This window comes from Lissotriton helveticus, chromosome 2_2 (genome assembly GCF_964261635.1).
Source record: "Lissotriton helveticus chromosome 2_2, aLisHel1.1, whole genome shotgun sequence".
In the NCBI taxonomy this organism is placed as follows: Eukaryota; Metazoa; Chordata; class Amphibia; order Caudata; family Salamandridae; genus Lissotriton; species Lissotriton helveticus.
Genome location: NC_136060.1, coordinates 40,806,576 through 40,832,576, shown reverse-complemented (window position 1 = coordinate 40,832,576; position 26,001 = coordinate 40,806,576). Strand labels below are relative to the sequence as shown.

The 26,001-nt window shown below is 43.8% G+C and overlaps 1 protein-coding gene across 2 annotated transcripts in view; it reads right to left on the bottom strand.

The window, feature by feature from the left end:
* The window catches only part of LOC144821262 (protein FAM149A-like), a 549,291-nt gene that overhangs the window by 127,926 nt on the left and 395,364 nt on the right, over nucleotides 1-26,001 (bottom strand). For both annotated transcript variants that reach the window (XM_078678084.1, XM_078678086.1), the window contains exon 7: nucleotides 24,074-24,264. In XM_078678084.1, coding sequence (XP_078534210.1) covers nucleotides 24,074-24,264 — 191 coding nt within the window. The remainder of the gene's footprint in view (nucleotides 1-24,073; nucleotides 24,265-26,001) is intronic.

Sequence of the window (26,001 nt, the reverse complement as noted above, 5' to 3'; positions counted from 1 at the left end):
CATTTCTTTCAGAAGCCATATTAACAACCTTGACACCTTTAAAAACCCTCCTTACTCGAATACACATTCAACAGCAAAAAACAAAAAATACAATCCGATAACCCCCTGGTTTGATACCTCCACTGGCTACCAGAGGAGAAAATTATTAAATTCAAAATGACCTGGATGACGTCTAATGCCCTGAAACGTCAACAACTCACCTAGCGTCAGTCCTCCCAACATCTCTCGCAAGACCAGAAATTTGAGGAACAAAGAAGCCCTTCACCTGGAAATCAAGAAATTAAAAACCTAACAAGAGCTCCCATTGCTAAGAAATTCCCACCCAGATGAGATCAGACGAGAAAACAACCTCGGCACCCTCGAAAACTGCTCAAACCCCTTCTTGACAAACAGCATCTAGATGTGTAAAGTGCTCCTAGTCTTCTGCTTAATTTTACAACTAATTTTGAAATAACCCTCCTGTTCTTTCCTTTATCCCTCCTTTGTCCTTTTCTCTTGTACCACAGCTCTTTTGCTCCTCTACTCCAAATTAATTAGCCACTCTTTTACTAAAATGTTTTGTTCCAGGCCCACCCCGGGGAAACGTTTTTGTCCTCTGTAAAATGCTCCAACACCCTGGGAGTACTAGGGTAGCGCTTTATGAAACGCCTTAAATAAATAATTAAATACATTATCTCCGGAGATTCATTGAGCCCCAGGATTTTGTCGATGGCTCGCGTCTGAAAACTTGTCAGCTATGATCAGGTGTAAGTCTATGAAATATGAATGCGTAATTTACGTTCACCTCAGGGCGCTGCAGAGAGTTTGGGGAGAAGATACGATTGTACGATTGTGCAGTTTTCACAATGTGGGGAGTAGAGAGACGGCGGTGGACATGTAAAGAATTTTTTTTTGCAACTGGTATATTTAGAGTTATTCAAAACATCGTTTCTCATTTCCTAATCTTAATCTTCCCCTTTACATTTAAATGTACTGCCAGGAAAATGGAATTCCGCATTTCTGTTAATACCGTACATGTATGCCTGCAAAGTACGATAGTTATAGCATTTGCCATTTGATTTTGGAAAGTTTAGTAAACTCTTCAACAGGTTTTGTTTTAAGAACAGTGATAATTTAGTCACAAACTAAATCTTCCTTATAAATAATCTGATGCTTTTCTGGTGGTTTTCTGGTCCTTCGCCTTTTGTTCATAAATGTTTTTGCAGCACCGTTACTATATGGACTAATCTTTGATGGCACACAAAAACGAAATCTGAAAACAAATCCTCGCAAAGGGGCCCTGTTTGTGTGCTTTGATTGTCTCGAATGTTCCACTTTCACACACATCCACTTGGGCAACAAATGTTTAAATATACGATAAAACACGTTGTAACGTCTATCTCTACCCAATAGGCGGCGGTATTGTGCAAAACATGGGTCACTACTCAATCTGCAAAATGTACCTGAAACGTTTGGCAGCTATTTGTACGCAAGCCGCTGGTGTGTGAATCTGGGATGCTGGCAAGCAAATACACAGAGTATCAGTGGTATAGAGATCCTCTGGAATTGTCATGAAATGTATAGAAATATTTGAAACTGGTTGCCCAAAAATAAAAGCGGTTTTCTTTTTTTTTTTTTATTTCAAAAGATTTTATTGTTATAAATAAGCAAATGAAGATACAGAATGTAAATAAAGTGATACATTTGTGAGCAATATAACAGATCATCAGAAGATGACATCCAATAATAAAACATATGAAATGCATCCATATATAATAAATAAAAGTAGTCTGCTAGAAATAAAAATAGGCATTCATGAAGATCAATCAGCGTAACATATATGTAAACCATTCACAAATGTATCACTATCAGTTGATATAATCAGAAGAAGAAAAAAGGAGAGAAAGAAGGAAGAAAAGCGAGAGTAAGAGGGAGCAGATGGAAAAAAGAGGATACAGAGAAGAAAGAGGGGAAAAAGGAAAGAAGGATTTCCCAATGAATAAACCGTCAAAATAAGGAATAAATCTGAACAAACAAGATGCCATTCAACCAGACAAACGAAAGGGATATTGGTCAACCAACCCTTGTGAGGACAAATCCATGTAATTGTCGAGAGCGGTCCAGACCCCACTAGCAATCGACGGAGAGAGATGAGCTTGATCAACCGAAGTATGAGCACTGCGTAAGAAGGAAACCCAAGCCCACCAAGTATGATACGAAACAGAGGAGAAGGATTTCCATTCCATAAGAATTACTTTCACAGCGACGGTCAAGAGAAGATCTAATAATCGTAGCTCCATGGGTTCTAAGGGGAGAGGAGATGAAGCCGCAAGAGGGCCCAATAAAATTAATGGTAGAGAAAGTTGGAATTTAATATCAAAGATGAGCATAATATGCTTATGAATGAGGTCCCAAAAGGGTTGGAGTAGAGAGCAGTTAAAAAACATATGTGAAAAATCTCCTGGCGATAATCCACAACTCCAGCATAGATTATCTTCTTTGAGATTGAGGGAATATAGGCGCACAGGTGTCCAATGAAGAAGATTGATAGAGAAAAATTTAGATTGCATTAACGATGGGGCGATTTTATTGCGAAGAGAAAGTTTACCAATCATCTGCCATGTATCTGAAGAAATATGTTCAATAATACTATGTTCAAAATGACGTAACCATTTATGTTGAGCAACCGTATGAGGGGAAGATGAAGGCGTAGATAAAAATTTATACATTTTTGAGGCAACATGACCAGATTTTAACCAAATTTGAAAGAGAGTAACCGTAGAAGAAGTAGGATGAAGACGTACTTTAGCAAGTGCCACCTTTATTTTAAGAAAAGTATAAAAATCTAAATTAGTTAAGGAGAATTGTTGAGCTAAAGAGGAAAAGGGTAGAGGCTCATCGTTAGGACCATAAAGATGTTTAACCAACGATATCCCTTTAGACGCCCAGTATGAAACCAAGGAAGGATCAATATTAATTTTAATTTCTAGAGTTCCGCCAAACAGACGACCATCTAGATGTATGAAGTGGAAACGCTACCAACTTGTCCACTTTTCGAACCGCAGACAGAGTGTCTAAAATGATAGAGCGGGAAAAAGGGATAGATAAGGTAGACGCAGTGCTAAAAGATGCAGTCGGTAACGGAGAAGCCAATTCCTGTTCTATGAACAGCCAGGAAGGCACGTGACTAACGGGACAGGAAAACCAAAGAGCGCCTTGGGAAGCCAAAAAGGCAGTTTGGTATTTATCCCAGTCAGGCAGATTAACCCCTCCCATATCATAGGGCTTCCGTAAGAATTTATAAGCCAATCTCGCTCGTTTATCATTCCATAAAAATTTAGACGTCAAAACGTCAACTTCATGAAAAAAGGAATCTGAAAGTTTCACCGGAAGCATAGAGGATACAAAGTTAACAATAGGTGTAATCATCATTTTAAGAGTCTGAAGACGACCCCACCAAGAAATGTGTTTCGGTGACCAGGTATCTAAAAGACAGCGCACTTTAAGAATAGTCTGGCTTTCATTATAGGCAATTGTGTCATATAAAGTAGAACAGAAATAAATACCCAAGTATTTTAAGTGTTTAGACTGCCATATGAAGCCAGCAGACCCCATATGTGTGGGGAAGCAATAGGCATTCAAGGGAAACAACTCTGTTTTCTCTTTATTTAAGGTGTATCCAGAAACCTTAGAGAAAAGGGCAATCGTATCTGAGATAGCAGGTATAGCCACGGCAATATCGTCTGAAAAAATAAGGACGTCATCTGCGTATGCAGCAGTTTTGATGCAGTGAGAACCAAACGAAAAACCTTTAATATCCGGATTCAGCTCAATCAATCTAAGGAGAGGGTCAATGGATAACAAAAATAAAAGAGGGGATAAGGGACAACCCTGTCTGGTGCCCTGGCGAAGATTAAAAAAAGAAGACGTAGCACCATTAACACGTATATTAGCTCTGGGTTGGGCGTATAAGGACATAACCATGTTAATAAAGGAGTCACCAAGATTATGTGCATATAAGACGGCCCGCAGAAATGGCCAAGAAACCTTATCAAAGGCCTTTTCAGCATCAAGCGCCAAGGCCGCAGCAGGGAGAGTAGAACGTTTGGCAACTCCAAGAATGTGACAGAATGTGCGAATATTGTCCCGTGCAAGACGGCCTTTCACAAAGCCAGTTTGAGAGGAATGTACCAATGTAGGAATGAAGGATTCTAATCTCTTGGCCAAAATCTTAGCAAAGATCTTAGCTTCCATATTCAAAAGGGAAATGGGGCGAAAGTTTTTGGGATCTGAATGGTCTTTTCCCTCTTTAGGGATAACCACAATCGTAGCATCCGCCGCAGTACCAGAGACAGATCCATTCTGAATAAAAGCATCAAACACAGACTGAAGCTTGGGAACAATTACAGGAAGAAAGGTTTTATAAAAAAGAATAGGGTAACCGTCAGGCCCTGGAGCTTTCCCCGAGCGAGTAGCCTTAATTGCGGAAGTAATTTCATCAGGAGTGATAGGGCCACCCAAAAGAGTAGTATCTTCCAGAGAAACCGATTTCATAGGAACAGATTTTAAGAATTCTTGACATTGTTCAAATGAGGCCTGATCAGAAGGTGAGTACAAGTTATTGTAAAAATCACGAAAAACCTCAAGAATTTCCCCGGTCTGAAATTTTTTAACACCTAGATGATTAGTAATAGAAGAGATTTGGGAAGACTTAAAGGAAGAATCTTGGAATTTCAACGTAGCTGCGAGCATCTTTCCCGCTCTATTTTTTAACAATAACCTTTTGGATTTCTGAGCTTGAACCCCAATATAGGCTCTCTTAGTAACTATGGTGTTGTATTTGTATTTTAGGAGCTTAATTGACTGTAGGCAAGATGTATCTTTAGAGTGACGAAAGGAAGATTCCAGAGATTTAATGTTGGTAGCGAGATCTGCAAGTTCTTTTTTAATATCAGCATTCCTTTTAGCCATACATTTAATAGCCTGGCCTCGGAAAGTGCATTTGAACGAGTCCCAGAGAACAATCGGGGAGGAAACTGATCCTTCATTCTCCAGAAAAAAAGTGTCAATCGCGCTAGAAAATTCATCAACCTGGGTAGTGTCATATAAAAGTTCTGTGTTTAACCTCCAAGACCTAGCTTTCGATTTGGGAGCAAAGGACAAGAGATTAAAAGTAACCGCGGCATGATCAGAGATCAGAATAGGATGAATAATCGGAGAGGAGGAAGCAGGAACAAGGGAAGAGTGAACTAGTAAGTAATCAATACGAGAGAAAGTAGAATGAGGTGAAGAGAAGAAGGAGAAATCACTACCAGTAGGATTATGAAGGCGCCATATGTCTTGCAGATGAGAAAGGGAGCACATATTAAGCATTTGTTTATGAGATTTGGGAGGACGAAATTGGAAAGCTGAATTCCTATCAAGAATGGGATCCATTACCAAATTAAAATCACCCCCAACAACAAGGTTACCGGAATGAGGCGTATCATTAAATTTTTTGGCAACTGATTTCCAAAAGGCTGGATCATCCTTATTAGGGGCGTAGATGTTCATAACATAAAGATCAGAAGAACCATCAGACAATCTAGTTAATAACCAACGACCTTCAGAATCGTGATCAGAAGAAACTATGGACAAACCTGAGTTCCTGGAAATCAAAGTGACAACCCCATTTCTTTTGCCACACGCATCAGAACAAACCACATCTGAAACCCAATCCTTCTTCAAGAATAATGCTTCTTTGGTAGATATTTTTGTTTCCTGAAATAGGACTAAATCTGAAGAGAGAGATTTGCAATAATCCAAGATCTTGGATCGTTTCACAGGATGATTTAAGCCCTTAACATTAAGGGATAACACATTCAAGCCAGGCATTGACTAGTATAGAAAACAATAACATAGGTTAAAAATAATAGACAGAAAGCAACCCACATGAAGACAACCGTCCAAGCATTCAACAACAATGTCCAAAAAGGAAAAAACATTGGGGAAATTCGAAAAGAGAAAAGAGAAAAGAAAGAAGAAGAAAGAAGAAAGAGAAGAGCCAGCAGAGAGGGTCTGAAAAAGACCAAATTCCTACTAGGGGGGAACGTGGGACGACAACCAGGGGAGCCATCATAAGGAGCAAATAGAATAGAAATGAGCAATTTACAGCCCCACTGTGTAGCAGGACGAAGTATAATTAATAGGGAAGAGATAAAACATGACTATGGAATAAAGTGAAATTAGAGGATTATAAGATATATCAACATGAAATTCTATGAGAACAACCTGCGTATAACATGCATGTAACAATATAATGGATAGGTATAAAGACATGTTTAAGAGTAAATAAAGCACATCCAGAAGACGCTATATATCTATCGGGGAAAAATACATAGAAGGAGTTATATCAGTTACGCACTATGCAAGAAGCGAGAGAAAACAATTAATCACTCAATGGACGTAAAATACGTAAAGCTGGTTATGAGAGATGTAGGAATTCATATGAGAATATGGCAAATGTACCTGAATATTCAATAAAATATTAAAGAACTGTAAACTGCACTATTGACATAATCCTTAAATCCAATAAAATTATACATTAAGGAAAGAAATATACATTCATTGAGTGAACAAGCAGAAAATAAATAAGTGAAATAGACAAGTATAAGAAGCATATCACTAAAAACATAACTGGAAAAAATAGGGATCATTGTAGCAATACCAGTAACAATCCATAAGACAGTACCGGAAATAAATAAATGATGGAAGAGTCAAAATACATAACAGCAAAAGGAACACAAGAATATATCAATCCAACTCATATTAGATGGAGCAAAGGGAAAGAAAGGCCAATTATAAACAGGAAGACAAAGAAATATCATGGAAACTGCAGAGAAGGAATGAACCAAAACATAAATGAAGATAAGAAAGAAAAAGAAAACTAAAATAAACCACTGGTAACCAAAAAGAAAACAAGAAAGACATAGAAACATGAACAGGACAGGCAAATTAAAAGGTAACCTAGAAAGTTAAGCAGTACCACAAAAAGAATCGAAAAAGGCACAAAGAGAGTACACCGAGCCATGGACAACCTGTAACATAAAGGGAGAGGGGGACAGGTATGAAAAGAACTAAGAAAAAGAAGAAGAACCACATCATCGTAGGAAAATAAAACATCGTATATAAGTTAAGTGACTCCAAACAGAACAATATTCGTGTACCCAGACACCACTACACCAAGGAAAGAAACAAACCTAACAGCTCTTAAAAAGGACAAACACATTACTCTGACATATACTGTCGCAGGCACAGAGGCGTCAGGTATAAACGACATCACTAGTTGCAGAACTGTCTGCACCAAGAGAAAAGAGAGGTACAGGAGTAATCAACACAATAGAGGCAATATAGAAAACAAACAATCCACTGGAGAGTAAAGAGAGTAATGAGAGAATATCTCAAACGTGGTAACGAATGAAACAGCAGAAAGGGAGGAAGAGGAGTGAGAGTGAAGAAAGAGAACATATCGCACATATAATTGAGAACATCAAACAGAAAACTTCAGAACACGCAGAAGCAGTAAGAACGGTGGACCATCATGCCACCACCCAGATCTAAAAAGACAAACTTAAGAGATCTGAGAAAGAACAAACACATAACAGGCCTGGACATCTATCTCAAGTGCCGGAAGTACTAGAAGTACGCGAAGCGTCCATTTGAAGTTCCATCTGAAGCTCCATCTGATTATCCAAAAAGGATGCCAGGTCAGCAGGCTCATCGAAAACTCTGGAACGGCCTTTGAAGGTAATTCGAAACTTTGAGGGACCAGAGAAGGAAAAGGGGATATTCATCTCAGATAGTCGCTTCCGTAGGTTTGGAAAGCCCTTCCTTCTTATCACTGTATCTCTGGCAAAGTCTTGAGAAATGGAAATACGATGGCCATTCCAGGAAACATTCTTAACCTTCCTCATGTGCGCCAAAATTTGCTTCGTGTGCTGATGACGCAGTGGCTTAAAAATTATAGCCCTTGGTTGTGAGGCCGATTTTGAGCGGAAGGTGGGGACACGATGTTCTCGCTCTATCTCAAAGTCTCTTTGGAAAGAAATTTGCAATGTAGCCGGAAGCCAATTGGATATAAAATCAATCATAGAGAGAGCCTCTTTCTCAACTTCCTCAGGAAGGCCAAAAATGCGTAGATTGGATCTACGATTGCGATCCTCTTGCTGAGTGAGGTCTCTCCTCAATGCCGCCATTGAACGCTCTAGTTGGCCCATAGATCTAGAGTGTTTCTGCACAACATCTTCTGCACCGCTAATCCGTGTCTCTGTGGCGGAGACACGCAGGGAAAGAGCCTTAAATTCATTCCTGATGGCAGACACCTCAACTTGCAGCATATCCGTGTTTGTTTTGGTTGACTGAGCAATGTCATGAACATCATTCAAACGCGTCAGAATAGTCTCTAGCGTGGACGCAGTGTCCTTCTGAGAAGACTCAGGCGTGGGAGATGGTTGTTTCAATCTCTTTAAAGAGGCTTTAGTATCTTTGGCATTTGAGGGCAAGCCCATATTCTCAGCCATACAGGTAAAGACCCAAAAAACAACAACGTAACAAACACTGCAGATATCTAAAAACAGCAAAAGATTAAGGTGAGTGGGAGGGAGCCCACGTCACTCGAATAAATTCTCAGCCAAAACAATAATAAAGCGCCTCCACAACCAACAGGGCAGAGCAAAATATATTGCCAAATATATGTGAGGAAAAAAACAGGATATAATAGAACTCCTCTAAAATAAGCCACTGCGTAATAAAGTAAAGCGCTGTCAAAATGCACTATTGAAAAGGTAAAAAATCACTGACCAGATGAGAAACATCGTAAAAGTCACGAAAGGGGTCAGGAATAACCAACCAGAGTCTGTTCCGACTTATTTCTGTCAAATGTGTGACAAGCGCGCTGTCAGCTGAGGAGAAATTCCGATCTCCGTCACAGGAATGCAAGATGGCGACCATCCGTCAGAAGTGCCGAGCAGTGTAAACAGCCGGAGAAAAACAGCATTCCAACAGCTGTCAAGGACGGAGAAAGATCGTAAATAACACACAACGTGTTCCTGCAGGCATAGACATCTCTCTCGGGATATGGGGTTTCTGTAATCAGTTTAAAAAGCTCCGAGGGCCCCTGTTCATCACGGAGCTCAAGCGCAGACCGCCATGTCACCGCGGCGCGCAAGCCACGCCCCCCATAAAAGCGGTTTTCTAAGCTAAATAATTAAATGCACATGTACCATCGTATTTGGTTACCACCGCTCAACTACTATCAACATAGAAACAGAAGTAGAGTGTCTGTTCATAACCAACCATCTGCCTGATGGTTCCTGGTCCCAGTGTTGCCCTGTGTAGTTTCACACTCGCAACCTCTAGTCCTAGCTGTAGCAGTCAAGTTTCCCTATCTAATGTGAGACTCAACCAGTTCTGGCTTTTTTGCAAGCCAACAGCGCCTTATATGCTGGGTGGAGAGAGCCACCCGGCCTCTCCCCTCAAAGGTATCCATATGCACCCCTCGTGACCGGGTCTCGGTCCAAGGGGATAAATGGGTGGTGACCACACGTGATCACTTTTTTTTTTTTGTGGAGTTTTATATAGCGCGAACTAGACCCGAACCGAATCAGGTATCAGAGCGCTTTACATAGCACAAGTTACGGTTTTTACATGAGGACACGCTTTCATTTTTTAGGCACGGGGAGATTAAGTGATTTGCCCAGAATCACAGGAGGTTATGGCGTCGTTACGGAGACTCGAACCCAGATCCCCAGGTCCGAGGTCGAGCGCCTTAGCCGTTAGGCCAGCTCCTCTCCCCTACTTGCCGAGTGGATAACTAAGTGCCTGTGTGTCCCTGCTGTATAGCGCTGTGATTGGAGCCTACCGCTCATCCAAGGCCGCTTGTCACATTGGCGACGATGGAGTGTCGACTCCTCACTGCTTCCCGGACTTCTGCTGGCACCACCATTCGCCCGTCAAACTCCTCCTGCTACGGCCAGATACCACGGGTCGATGGCCTCAGGGCCGAAGATCCACATGGGACACACCCACCTGCCGCATTCCTACGTCGGTCTGCATTGCCTGCTGGCTGCCGGCATCCATTGTGAACATCACGTCAGAAGAGGCATAGCATTCCCTTTCAACGTGACAGCATCGTCTCCGGCCCGCGGTGCTGTGGCGAGGGTCATGTGTGTGGTGTCACACCTGAACAACGAAAAGGTGAGGCGATCACACTGAGGGCTGCCCTGCACAAGAGTCCCGGAAGGCATGCAAAGAAACTACACCACAAAGCAGATAAAGTGGCATTGCAACGTGGGACTGGGTAGCAAAAGAATTCCCCCTCTCATTTGTCTGTGGCACTGCAGAACTGTGATTTGGCTCCAGGGGAGAGAAGATCAGCTGAAAGAACAGAGGCCACAGGGAATAGACATCCCTCTTCCACACACCCTGCGGAGTAAAGCTCCGCTCCCAGCGAGAGGCAAGCACCCCCCTGCAAGGCAACGAAAGCACACCTGCTGCCAGAATCACATCACTTATGGGGGACCCACCACCTCCCCAACCACCGGCGATGGCTTAAGTACCGCTTGTGCCATACTCGGATGCCTCCGTGACCCCGCTACCACCTTTCAGCCAGTTAGCTGACCCCGCCACTGCTGCATCTCGATGGAAACTATGGCTAGGCTGCCTACATCACTACTTTCGCGGCACGCAAGAAAAAGATGGGGCTGTGAAGCGATCACTACTTATGCAGTTCGGGGGCAATGAGCTGTACGAACTTTTCAAGACATTACCCAAAACCGGCGAGTTGACTACAATGCCGTGGTAGAAGCCCTAAACAGACATTTAGACCCGCAGATGAATCCCGACTATGAGTGGTTTAAGCTCCGCCAAGCCAATCAGACAGATGCAGAGTCGGTAGACATGTTTTACCCCAGGCTGCGGAAGATCGCGACCAGCACAAGGAGATCCGTGAGCAGATCATCCAGGGATGTAAGTCCCTCTCATTCCAACGCCAAATACTCTGCCAACCGGGGTTGTTGTTTGATGAAATTCTGGTCCTTACACGCTCACATGAACTCTCCAACAGCTGGGCAGACTAAATGGAAGCAGCCAGGATCAGGAATGCCAGTACATCAAAGGTTATGACAGCAACTTCCATTAAAGAGGAAACGGTGGACGACATTCAACGGCACCCTGGCCAAGTTCAACCACGGAACTCATCGGAAAAATGCCCCAAAAAGTGCAAATGCTGCAGCTTCAACCACAGGTCAACAGACCACTGCCTAGCGAGAGGGCAAACATGCTCCAGATGCGGCAAGATCAACCATTATGCCAGTGTTTGCCGAGGCCAAAGAGGGTGGCCGAGAGGATGCAGTTCGAGAGGGTGCATCACGACCACTTGCCACTTAACGCTCGAAGACCCCGTCCACCTGGGAACACTCCCCACTCCTGGGGCCACAGCAAACTTTGAGGATGACGAGGACAACATCTTTGTGATCTCTTTTGTTTGGATGCTTTGGTCACAAGAGGGGTCCCTCACCCATGTGCACAGTGCGTATCAACAATGTCCCAATCCAAACCCTAATCGACCAAAACTGCAGCGGAGCGTACATACTTTGCCAGGATTGATGACTGGCCATCCTTGGGGATCGAAATCGCTTTTCCTCGCAAACTGGTTGATTATTCACTTAACAGCTCGCTCACGATTGAATTTACTTAGATCTTACAGACTACTTTACATGAATTACATCAACAATCTTGAGCTTTCCCGACACTTGCAGATTCACTGACAGTCTTCAATCCTCGAAAGACGCCCAAGGGAACCCAACCCCTACTGGGCTGTCATCCTTTCCCTTGTCCTGAAGAAGACCCGCCACAACACCTTAATAACGCCTTGTCAGGGTCTAAACGTCGACAATAATATATGGCTCAGATCTATCAAGTCTCTTGGTTTAAATCAATAAGCGACTGTGCTATTCAGCAGAGCTATTGTTCTCGCCTACTTTCTGACCGCCCTTAGTTTTTCTCCCCTGTTAATCTGTACATCATTTCACCTGGTATATATGAAATGCACTGCACCACTGTTACTGAGCACCAAATGTCACTATAATATATGTCACTCCTATATTGCATCTTGTTTTGGCAGCCTTAAATATTTATAAATATACATGAACGCTTCAAATTACTTAAAATAATATTCTTTGCAAGCACCCTTTTAGCCAGTGTTTTGTTTTGTGTTTCAACATGCGTGCTATTCTTTGATTGAAGCAAATTATACTATTCTTTGACTTGTTTCCTACGTATAAAGCAACTACTTTTTGATGTATTTATTACTTGCAAAGCAATTGTGCATTCCCAACAGAACCATTGTAGGTTTTTTATATATGTACCCCGGTTCTGAGGGACACTGGGTTACCCTATTACATTTATACTCTAATCGACAACAGGGCATCGGTAAACGTAATGGACTCAGTCACTACGAAAGTTTGGAGCCCGTCCTCCTCTCACCCCCAGCTCTGCCAGAATCTTCACCTACGAGGAAACAGAGCTTCTATCGCTGCTGGGCACGATTGAAGTCAACCTCGCCAGTGAAGAGCATGGTGTCAGAACCCAGTTTCATGTAACGGAAGGCCACAAGGGCACGCTGCTCAGTTGCCACACCGCTGAAAACTTAGAGCTCGTATTCTTCGCAAAACAAGTACACAACTCGCATGCGGAAGACTTGCTCCATGACTTCCCTCAACTATTACAATGCCTTGGGAAACTGTAAGACTACAAGTTAACTCTGCACAGCGACAAAACAATAAAGCACAAGGCACTCTGGAACAGGCGCATCCTGTTCCACTTTCGTCCCCTGGTCGAGAAATAACTGCAAGACCTAGAACGCCAAAGGGTAATCAAGAAGGTCGAAAGTCGGGCCCTACCCCATGGGTCTCGCCCCTGGCCGTCGCACGAAGCCCAAGCAGGCTGGTGCCATCCGGCTCTGTGTAGACATGAGGCTTCCCAATCAAGCTATCTGGAGAGAAAGACATGTGACCCCTACCATGGACGACATTGTGGCAGACTTAAACGGGGCACAGTTGTTCTCCAAGCTGGATCTGAACTCCGAATATCATCAGCTGGAGCTGGAGCTGGCTCACGAAAGTCGATACATCATGACTTTATTCACATACGTGAGGCTCCGGCGGTACAATAGATTCAGTTTCAGTGTCTCCTCAGCGCCGGAGCTGTTTCAGAATGCCATCAGAGAAACTTTCTCAGGACTGGTGGGCATCATAAACCTGAGTGATGACATTCTTGTATATTCCCAGAGCCTGGAGGAGCACCATTTGCAACTGTGTGCCATGCTACAGTGCTTGGCAGATCGTGGCCTCACCCTGCACCGGAAAAGTGCTAATTCTATTAGAACTCAATCGATTTCTTTGGATACGTGTTCTCCCGCGATGGTCTCCGAGTTGATCCCAGGAAATCGAAAGCTTTCAGGAGTGCCCCCGTGCCGCAAAACCCAACCAAGGTGCGCAGTTTCCTCGGTATTGTAACATACTGCGTAAGGTTCATACCTAGTCTGGCCATGCTGTCAGAGCCACTGCACCCACTTACGAAGATGAGCGTGCTGTGGTCATTGGGTCCCTAGGAAGAAGGCACGTTTCAGGATATGAAAAAAGCATTGCTGGATCAGACCACAATGGCCTACTTCCACCCTCGGAAGAAAACCAAACTGGGCGTGGACGCCAGCCCTGTGGGGCTAGGAGCCGTCCTGCAGGATGGTGCTCAAGGGGAATACATTCCAGTGGCCTACACGAGCAGAGCACTGTCGCAGATGGAAACTAGGTACGCCCAAATAGAACGCGAGGCACTGGCCACCCAATGGGCCTGCCAGCACTTCCAACTCAACCTGTGCAGTCACCAGTTCAGGGTAGGGACTGATCATAAGCCACTCCTGCCGCTGTTCAGTGGATCATCACACCTGCCCCTGCCCCACCCCCCATGAATAGAACGACTGGCAATACAGCTTTAAGTCTACTCATTTCAGATGGTCTATTGGCCGGGCCAACAACGCAGTGGACTTGTCATCACGCCACCCCTCACCAAGCGCCACGAGAAAACAGGCGCAGGAGGAAAAGCGCAAGGAATGCTTCATGAACATAGTGGAGGATCATGCCTGCCCAGTGGCTGTCACCCGAGAGGACATAAAGGAGGAGACAGACGCCGATGGCACACTGCGGAAGGTGAAGGACACACTGGAAAAGGGAGGGACAATGGCACAGATTCTTGGAAGGCGCCAAGCTGATGTTGCCGGACGGGCAGAACACACACTACCAGCTCTGGAGGGCACAACACAAACTGAGCAGAAGTGGGTCTGGTTTGGTGCTATGCAGGCAAAGGATTGTCATTACCAAGAGCCTCAAGATTCAGATGATCACGCTTGCCCATCAAGGTCACTAAGGGGCCGCCAAGATCAAAGCCAGGCTCCGAGTGAAGGTGTGGTTCCTAGGCATGGATGAGCTCATGGACGAAGACCTCCGGTGCTGCCACCCATACGCCATCACTGGCAGGGACCCTGCTCCAGCACCCATACTGACAGAAGCGCCATGCCTCACTCTGTGGGAGAAGGGTAGCATCGACTTCAGGAGTTTTCCCGACGGGAGAAACACCCTGGTAATCATAAATGCATTCTCCAAATTTCCCGTAGTTGAACTCGTACTGTCCACTGCATTTATCCATGTACGGCACGCGCTGGAGAAGAATTTTGCAATGGTTGGTTTCCCGGGACAATTGAAGTCCTTCCAAGGGCAGGAGTTTCAAGACATCTTGGCACAAAAGGCCATCCACCACTAGAGAATCCCATCCCAATGGCCCGAGGCAAACGGGGAGGTGGAAAGATTCATGAGGACACTGAATCGAGCCCTCCGAATTGGAGCAGACCAGAACCAAGACGCTGAAGTGTGCCTACACCAGTTTCTCCTGGCCTACCAACAGACCCCGCACTCCACCATGGGGTGTGCCCCCGCAACTCTCCTCTTCCGACAGCTACCCAGGGACATCATTCTGGAAGACACTGAGTGGGTGCCACCAAGCTCGGATGTAGAAAAAGTACTGCAAAAGCGGCGAACAACCAATGAGAAGACCTTCAAAGGTTGTTATACGAGGGCCCCATGCCTCCAAGTCGGATCATAAGTAGTAATTAAAGACTGCCACCCTGGGTGTAAGTTCCATACACCATACAAACCAGATGTATCCACAGTAGTCCAGGCCGATGGGACTATTATAACTGCCAGACGAGGACGACATGCGGTCATGAAAAAACAGGTCTTGGTTCACGGACGTTTCTCCAGAACCACCCCTGTGTGTGTCTGTGGGTGAGCAGGAAGCAACCTGGAAGAAAATTAATACTCACCTTGTGTGGGTGACGGAGCAGGCATGCAGCTCAAACCCCAACAGATGACAGCAGAACCATCCAGAGGCGTTGAGTCTGGCAGTCAAGCGCGAGAGTGGCAGATGGCACGGACCAAAAGTACCTCAGTGGAAGATCATGCTGGCGGACAAGAGCAGAGTGGGCTGCCAAGAAGTCAGCAATATCAGCTGTGCCTGAACCAGAAGCTAAGAGACTTTGTCTGTAACTGTGTATAAAGGTTTTGGTTTTATATATATATATGTGATCAAGGCTGTGGTGACACAGCTGAAACGCGTCATGCTGACCAAGATGGTGGAATAAAGCACTTTTGAAAGAGAATCCAGCGCGTTTGTGGTCAGTACCTGTTCCTTCGCTACAAGTGGCTATTGGCAAGCGGAGTACAGGACTATTGGATATATATATATATATATACGGGGAGGTGGAAAGATTCATGAGGACACTGAATCGAGCCCTCCGAATTGGAGCAGACCAGAACCAAGACGCTGAAGTGTGCCTACACCAGTTTCTCCTGACCTACCAACAGACCCCGCACTCCACCATGGGGTGTGCCCCCGCAACTCTCCTCTTCCGACAGCTACCCAGGGACATCATTCTGGAAGACACTGAGTGGGTGCCACCAAGCTCGGATGTAGAAAAAGTACAGCAAAAGCGGCGAACAACCAATGAGAAGGCCTTCCAAGGTTGTCATACGAGGGCCCCATGCCTCCAAGTCGGATCATAAGTAGTAATTAAAGACTGCCACCCCGGGTGTAAGTTCCATACACCATACAAACCAGATGCATCAACAGTAGTCCAGGCCGATGGGACTATGATAACTGCCAGACGAGGACGACATGCGGTCATGAGAAACGGGTCTTGGTTCACGGACGTTTCTCCAGAACCACCCCTGTGTGTGTCTGTGGGTGAGCAGGAAGCAACCTGGAAGAAAATTAATACTCACCTTGTGTGGGTGACGGAGCAGGCATGCAGCTCAAACCCCAACAGATGACCGGAGAACCATCCAGAGGCGTTGAGTCTGGCAGTCAAGCGCGAGAGTGGCAGATGGCACGGACCAAAAGTACCTCAGTGGAAGATCATGCTGGCGGACAAGAGCAGAGTGGGGTGCCAAGAAGTCAGCAATATCAGCTGTGCCTGAACCAAAAGCTAAGAGACTTTGTCTGTAACTGTGTATAAAGGTTTTGGTTTTATATATATATATGTGATCAAGGCTGTGGTGACACAGCTGAAACGCGTCATGCTGACCAAGATGGTGGAATAAAGCACTTTTGAAAGAGAATCCAGCGCGCTTGTGGTCAGTATCTGTTCCTTCGCTACAAGTGGCTATTGGCAAGCGGAGTACAGGACTATTGGATATATATATATATATATATATATATATATATATATATATATATATATATATATATATTCACTGAAAAAACCATAGGTTTCATACATGTTATAGTTAGCTGGACATTTCACTCATACAAAACCATTGAAATTCCCCCGTTATAGTTAGTTCAGCTAACTATAACTCGCGCGCCCGCAATGCACTGCTGATGACCTCACATATTAATTCACTCATGACATGGTCAGTGACATCACTCATGACATCTCAAATTACATCACTGATGACATCATCCAGTGAATGTGTGTCTTTCTGAAAAATAAATATTTTGTATATATGTATATCTAAAGGTCGATGGAAGAATAAATGGGTAAATAAGTGTCTGAATAGAGGTTTTTTTTGTAAAAATTATTGCATAACTGACTTATTAAGTGTATCTTAGTGAATACATGTATTAGCGAGTAATGTTTAAATATGTAAATATCTGTATCAGTGTCTCACTTTGTCTATAAGTGGCTGCATGGGTTGGTGAGTAGCTACATGAGTGTGTATAAGGGTTATTAGTTTGTTTTTTGAGTATCAGTTTGAGTGTCTGTATAGTTTGGTGGGGGATATTACATAGCGTAAAGATGCATGAATGAGTGACTCACTGTTTGTATGTGTTTTGAAGACAGCATGTGTGCAGGACTGTATGGGTGGATGAGTGTGTGTATGGGTGTGTTAGTGAGTGAATGACTGTCTCAATAGTATCTTTATGAATAACTACATATGTTTTAATCTATTATATGTGAGTATTGATGTATATAAGTGATTAAATGTGAGAGTGAGAGATTGGACGAGTTCCTGTATAAATAAGTATGTGTTTTCATAAGTGATTGTTTAAGAGAATAAGTATGTGTACGTTTCTGTAAAAGTAAGTGTAATGGTGTGTGTATAGCTGTATATGCAAATAAATGGATGTTTGATAGTTTATTTGCATGTGTGAGTATGTGTGTGAGTAACTCTATGGATGAGTGTCGGTGTGTAACAGGATGTATAGGTGTATGAATACATGATTAGTGAGTACATGTATGAGTGACTATATAGAACTGTTGGTGAATGAGTGGATGTGTATGTAGATTTTGGAATTACTGAATAGGTTGTTGTAACTGGTATTGGTATCTCCATTTTTTTAAAATTTTAGTTTCTACTTTTGAATGTGTGTATCAGGGGTTATATTACGCTGAGAGGAGGTCTGCCACTCTTTCACAAGGTTGGTGTCATCAGTGATGTCATTTGAGATTTCATCAGTGATGTCATGAGTGATGTCACTGACCATGTCATGAGTGATGTAATATGTGACGTCATCAGCAGTGCATTGCGGGCGCGCAAGTTATAGTTAGCTGAACTAACTATAACGGGGGAATTTCAATGGTTTTGTATGAGTGAAATGTCCAGCTAACTATAACATGTATGAAACCTATGGTTTTTTTCAGTGAATTTCTAAGGTTTTTTAAATGCTAATTCCTAACTATAACGTGTCTGAAACCTATGGTTTTTTCAGTTAATTTCTAAGGTTTTTTAAATGCTAATTCCTAAATATAACGTTGCTGAAACCTATGGTTTTTTTCAGTGAATTTCTATGGTTTTTTAAATGCTAATTCCTAACTATAACGTGGCTGAAACCTATGGTTTTTTCAGTGAATTTCAAAGGTTTTTTAAATGCTAATTCCTAACTATAACCTGCCTGAAACCTATGGTTTTTTCAGTGAATTTCAAAGTTTTTTAAAATGACAATTCCTACTCATAATGTTGACCACTTCCCCATATCTTCAACAACAAACCAAATTTGCAATGCTACTTAAAAAATCAGGTAATAGTTCCACTTACCACTAACAAATTAACATCAACATTTAAGTACTGTAAGAATGTCGAATATGTACTGCGTGAATTACATTCAACTCACACCCATGTTTAAAGAGCAATATATGATAGAGGTTCTAATTATACACTTCTGACACCCAACAAAATCACAATATCCAGCGCCAGGATCACCACAACTATCCCCACGGACCCCTCCCCGCTACTACCTCAGAGGCAGCGCAAAACAGGATACCTGTTCTGCACAGTGGACGCAGCTATATTATATCAGACTCTGGGAAATATCTTGGTCATGTAGCCGTGTTGTCTCCCCCCCTTTTAAGCAGAAGCGGAGTGGGCTGGTCCAACGTACGCAACTCCAGCGTAAGAGAATAAATACATAGGCTACGCCTTGGGCACGCTGCACGTCTGCAAACACAAGAGACTCCGCTGCAGCGAAGGTCCTCACCCTGCCACGTGGCTGCCGCCATGACCACATGCCTCCTCGATACAGGCCCATTCCGAACTCAACGCCACAGCACAATGCTTCTACCTTTGTACAACAGAAGTCATAAACCGTTTATGATTCAATATCTGTATATGATATCATGATTACTATTCTACTTGTTACCAACAACAACGTAATAAAATGGAGTCGAGCACACATGCTCGTACCCACTTCAACTATCTATCTTTGTCTGTGTATTTATTGTGTTTGTAAAATCCTGCTCCTCCGCTCTACCACATTATATTGTGCTATAAAAAGCATATGCAACCATCTTACCTTTGACAGTCAGTGTGGGCTATTCCTCCTTTTTTTTTTTAAAAGCATATTTATATAGTGCAAAATCAACCCAAAAGTATATCAGCTATTTACATGAGCACCGTATTTACAATACTTTTTCATGCACGCGTACATTGCGTCATTACTCTACAATACCAGGATGTGGACACAACTCCGAGACTCGAACACTGATTTCCAGCACCAAGTTCTACAGTCTACCTCAATGACCACATACGTATATATATTAGCTGCCCTTCGTGTGCCAAAAACTACAACTTAAACCTTTCACAGCCCTGTATTACTACAGCTATAACACTCCACTGAATGTACAATAAACATTCATAATCGCAGAAATACGTCATGTCCACTATCTTTTATGTATGCAACAATGAATGAATATAGAGTCAGTGATACCCCGTACCTTCCATGTTGGCCAAGTTGTGGATCTTTACCGATATAATTACACATTTGCTTTTAAGACCCGGGTGACGTCAACACTACAAAACAGACACCCGAATCACTTGATTTCTCATATAGCTCTCGACGGGACCACGCCCATAGCTTTGGAACCATGGTTCAGAGCCTTGCGCAGCACTGGCATACGTCAGGCAAACCCACTACAAAAACAAAAACGCAACATTGCCCAGATTTCCATTGTAGTGATTTCTTAGTTCCAGGTCCAGTTGTCAGAACGGCACACACACACTCCGTCATGGCTGGTATACACCCACACCACACCCATGCAGCGCACGTGCTGTACGCCATTTTATAGTTGCTCCCATCGCAAGCGCTGTGATGGCCCGTCCTGGTGGTTTGGATGCCTCATGTAGGCCCGAACCACTGAACAGGGGCCACCACCACGTGCGTGGCCTCTTTGGTTACTGAGTTAGTGGTACCGGAAGGACTGAGCGGGTGAAGAACCTGTGATGATGCAAGGACCTTCTAAATCTGCCTCTGACTTCCTAAAAAAACCCTCACCTCCGGACTCTACGAGTCAATGGGGTGCAACAGTCTAGATACCCAATATTGAGAACTCACCGCTATTCAGTGGAAATGTATGGGATATACTACTTTGGAAAAAAACAGCGTACAGACACCTCCTTGCAGTAGAACTTGTTGTAATATAGTATCCTGAGTGTAAAAATAAATAAACTAGAAATATATGTGTGCATTTGTATGTACTATGCTATTACTAACTCTATATACTATCTTTCAGATCACTAAACTAGAGGGTGCACTATGAACCAGCACGTGCTTGGACACACAACGGAGACAAAAGGTGAGCTACGAGTATTTTCTCCAGTATTAACTTCTCCATCTCTAACTATCTCTCTCTCACACTTTTAATTGTGTTTTTTCTCTCTTTCTCTCTCTCACTCTCCCTCACATCGTTTCTCTTTCTCTTTTAAAGTTATGGACGCTGCTGTCCACTCTGACGTGTAGAACCAAAGTTGAGTTCAAGTTGTGAACTCTGTTGGTCACAGTGTTTACACAAGGTAAGCAGAGCGGCCTAGATATACAATCCCTCTGATTAAATGCATTAGAATTAAAAGAGCTTATTTACAAGCCCCTTGCGTCACTTTTGCGTCACTTTCAACATGAGAAAAGTAACATAAAAGTGGCGCAAGTCTTGTAAATAAGCCCTAAAGGATATTATCCTGCATAATGACTTGATCTCTCACCTAATTCTGTCTCATCACTAAATCATTTTAAAGACCTGTTGATCTATAGTATAAATCTGACACAGTATGCACTTCCATACAGACACCTCTTGAACGCGGGCCTATAAGACAAGTGAAATGTATCAGGCACACTGCAGACGTAAAAATAAGGAAATATCGCCAAGTGTTACCTTGATTTGTAATGTTTGACCTCATTTAGTCACATCGATCTAATTTTAAACACTTATTTTCATTTTTGCTTTGCAGATTACCTACCGTACTTCTATTGGAGTCCATATCACATTTTGTTTATTATATTATTTTGTTAAAGTTATGTTTCTAGTTATTTATTATATTGTTATCTTTAAGTTACATTTCCAGTTATTTATTGTTGTTTCAATCAAAGTTAATTAAAAAAAAGTATATACGTCTTCTTTTTTTTGGGGGGTGACGATCCCCAAAAGAAATGATATTGATAATTTGAATTATAATTCTGAGGCTAACTCTTTACCAGATTTTTACCAGAGTCTATAGCTACGACTAACGGTTCCTATGGAAAAGTTTTAAAACTCCAGCACAGTAACTTTTTCCATTAGCAACATAGTGTGGTGAACTTCTAACCTCTGTGCTCACGTAAGTGTTCCATGGTAACAGGCAGAAAGCCGTTTGGTGTTAGGGTTATAAAGTACTGGCTGTACAGAAACCGTTATATTTACCCTGGATCCTCTACATTACAGAAAGGAAACCAAAGTAAAACAAAACACTGTGTACCAGATTTATAACCCCCTTGCGCCACTTTGGCGTCCAAGGCCACCCCTGCAAAATTAGAAGTGTGTGGGTCTCAACGACCCCCCTCAAGCCCCGGGAACCACCAGCCCCGGGGATTTGTGTATTGTGGGAGGTTGGCTGCGTGACCCTCCGCCTGGAGCCCTCGAGGGCCCTGGGGACTGCCACGCCCCAGGGCCGACTCCTGCAGTGTCCCGGGGTGCCTACCCCCGAACCCCTGCTGTTTGCTATGAGAGGGCGGGAATCTCGCGCCTTCCGCCCTCCCATAGCAAACTTAGTTTGCATTTTGAAAGACACAGCAGTGAAATCTGTTTTCACTTTCAAAATCCAAACCAGATTGGATTTCCACATGCAAGTTAGCTTCTCCCCATGCGGAAAAGCAATGCCGGTTCCCAAAGAAAAGCAGGGAGCCGGCGGGACCGTGGGGGCATTGTGGCTTCCCCCACGGTCCCCAACATTTTTTATAAGACCCAGGAAATACGGTCCCCGGGAATATTAGAAATTACTCATAGGGGCTATTTTTTTACGGTAAAAGTAAAAGTCGCGCACCCAGCGCAGAGCTCAGTGCGGCCCCTTTGTGTGAATGCACTGGATGCACGACTCCAGCGCCTTTGGTGCACAACTTCTACGCGTTTGGGAGCTGCCATTACTTTTCCACATAGGGAGCTACTAACATGCAGCTCCCCATGTGGAAAAGCAATCTGATTTAAATTATGAAACAGATTGCCTTGCAATGGGAGGGTGGGATGGACACCCCGGGACACTGCAGGAGCCAGCCCTCCCACAATACATAAAGCCCCTGGGAGTGGTGGTCCCCGGGGCTTTGGAGACCTTGCAGCCCCCCCGCCATGTTTTTTTTGTAGCCCCGGGGGTAACGGGGCCCTCGAGAGCTCCAAGAGGGGGGCCATGCAGTCCCCCTCCCACAATACAAAAAGCCCTAGCGGGTGGTGGTCCCTGCGGCTTTGTGGACCTGCGACCCCTCCCCCCACCATTTTTTTCTTTTTAGCCGCGGGGGGTGACAATCCCCGAGGCTGGGGGGCCTCTCTGGGCCCCACATAAAATTTAATAATTTTGCCCCGGTATTTACCCCCCCCCCCAGGAACTAATTATAAAAAAACTCTGTTTTATTTTATTTATTTTACGGCACAGCCCACGCACCCTACATGCACCTGCCGGGTTTAAAAAAATAATAATTGTGGGACCCCCTAAGCAGGTTTAGAGGGTCAAATTATTTCTACCCTGCCCCCTGTCTCCGTTTTGCACAAATGTTCCACTGACTTCCTCATCCTCGCTTCTACTGAGGCACAAAATGGCTGCCAACAGTTCCTGGTTTCGAATGTTGACAACTACTTGACAGCCAATTAGCATTCAATCCTCGCACACTCCGCGGATCCACCACGCCCATAGATATATAAATGACTTTAACTGTAATTTTCTCGGGAACTACTGAACAGATTGACACCATATAATCAAAAGGCACAAGTCTGAACTAAGGACTACCACTTTGCCAAATTTGGCATAATTCCGTTCAGGCGTTCGGGCTGTAGCTGTGGCTAAAGGTCCTATGGGAAATTGCATGGGGAAAACACGTTTTGGGACCCCCCTTTTTTCTCGGCCCCCACTAGACGAATCACCCCGAAACTTTCAGGATTGGAGCGGACCAGAGCTGGCCAAAAGTTTGGAAAATTTCGCAAAGATTCATCAATCAATCATCGCCAAAGTTATTGGGAATAGAATGTTGTGCATTTCCTATGCATAATAGGTCCTAACTATAACTACCTATAAATATATATATTGAGCCAGTGGCACACGATCCTCGCCTCTTTTCCCAATAGACATGGACACGGACCAGTCCAGGTTGGTGCAAATAATTTTATTTTCAGCAGAATAGTCGTCATAACGTTTCGGCTCCCCAGAGCCTTGATCACATGTTTTGATTAAAAGAAGGGAGGGATGTAGAGAGCCACCCGGCCTCTGGACCTCAAAGGTATCGATATGCACCCCTCGCGAACGGGCTCAGGCCGAGGGGATAAATAAACAGGCGGTGATCGTATGTGGTCACTCACCGAGCGGATAAAGAAGTGCCTGTGTGTCCCTGCTGTATAGCGCTGTGATTGGGGCTTACCGTTCATCCAAGGCCGCAGGCTACACTGGGGTAAACAAACTCACAATTTCAGCATAAGAACCCACAAAATAAATCTGAAATAGTAGATTGCCAACAATATACTTCACTGGCTGCTGCTTTGAGGAAGAAAAGAGCACCTTACCGACGAGAGCAATCTCCCAATCCTTAGTTATTAACTCTTCCAAACTGCGCACCACATCTCTCCAGACGTCATCAAACACTTCTGCGGCCACAGTATCTTTAATACAGGCGTTAGGAGAAATTGGTGGGATGCCGCGTTTACTCCTCTTTCGATGAAGCTGGGCTTTCTTTTGCTCCAGGTTCTCATCGTCACTGAAATTGTAAACAAATTCAGGATCCATTACATGATGTAAAACACTACTCATGGTTCGCAATGAATCAACAGGACTGCAAGCGACTTTAATTGAGTACTTTAATTTGCCATGTATATCAGAAAACAAGCATTTTTTTTGTATTTATCTGTATTTCTATTGCCTTTAAATAAATCAACCTCTTTCAGACATTGACTAGATACATTGTTAATCACATCTTAGGTCAGTTCAAAGGAGTATTCTTTCCTCACCATCTAGGTATAGGCTGTAAAGTGCACCATTCTGTATTCAGTGGGGTTCTTGCATTACAACGTATGAGGAACTAGTTTATGTCTAAAACAGTACACTCAATTATCAACTTTTTGGTCACATGCCATTCTTCATCTCCAACATGCCTTGTATACACAAAGCAATCCCTATTTTTTTTACTGCAATTTGAATTTTTGAAATGCTTTTGTCATTCCTTACTTGGATGTGAGTCTGACCCTAACATAGCTTCCTAATTGCTTTTTGTTTATCACATCATCTATGCCAATAACATATCCACCAATATTAAAGCAAAGCACTAATAGCACACATTCACCAATATCACTAATACCACATCAATACCATAATTGATACCACAATCACCACCAAGACGGCTATGAATGCCACTGCAAATACCATACCACCCGTAATAATAACACACCAACAATGCTATCAACACCATCAGTGTCAACATGAGCTACACCAATACCACCCCCAGCCTTTAATACCATACAAATACCACCACCACCAATTCCTCAATACCATCCCTATACCACATCAACCGAAATACCTCACAAATACTCCTATCAAGAACACAACCAACATCACACTAATATTACGACCACCCCAGTTATACCAACACCATCAATACCAATAATATCTAGATCAGTGCTAACAGTACAATCACCAAAACCACCAACAGCGCCAATATCACCAATACAATCCACGATACCACACAGCCATCAATACCACCACCAATATGACACTGCCAATACTATCTCCACAAATATCACATCATCCCTAATACCAGAAATGCAGGTACCACCAATACTACCACAGAAAACCAATTTGCTGCCAATACCACAAGTACTACCAGCAACCCCACTCCATTCATAACATTATCACCAAATTGATAGCGATTGACCCGGTGGCAGAGGGTCTTACCTGCACTGCCGAGGAGCTGTGGACACAGCCTCCGTTTTTTTAAACTTCACGCGCTGCTGATTGCGAGCTGCGCATTGTTTTAATCATTATTGCTTTTTTCCCTTTAACCCACTGTGTTCAAAGTTAAAAGGTTGCCTAACCTGCATTCCCGATCCTAGGGGTCTTGGAGTCCGCTGTGGGTTGTGTGCAGTGGGAGGGACACGATCGCGGGCGCCATCTTGGCTTGGGTTCCAAGCCCAGTGGATGTCAGAGCCACTCCCCCCACGCTGCTCCCTACTTAGTGGCAGTCCCCGCCCTCGGCAGGTGATAGCGATTGACCCGGTGGCAGAGGGTCTTACCTGCACTGCCGAGGAGCTGTGGACACAGCCTCCGTTTTTTTAAACTTCACGCGCTGCTGATTGCGAGCTGCGCATTGTTTTAATCATTATTGCTTTTTTCCCTTTAACCCACTGTGTTCAAAGTTAAAAGGTTGCCTAACCTGCATTCCCGATCCTAGGGGTCTTGGAGTCCGCTGTGGGTTGTGTGCAGTGGGAGGGACACGATCGCG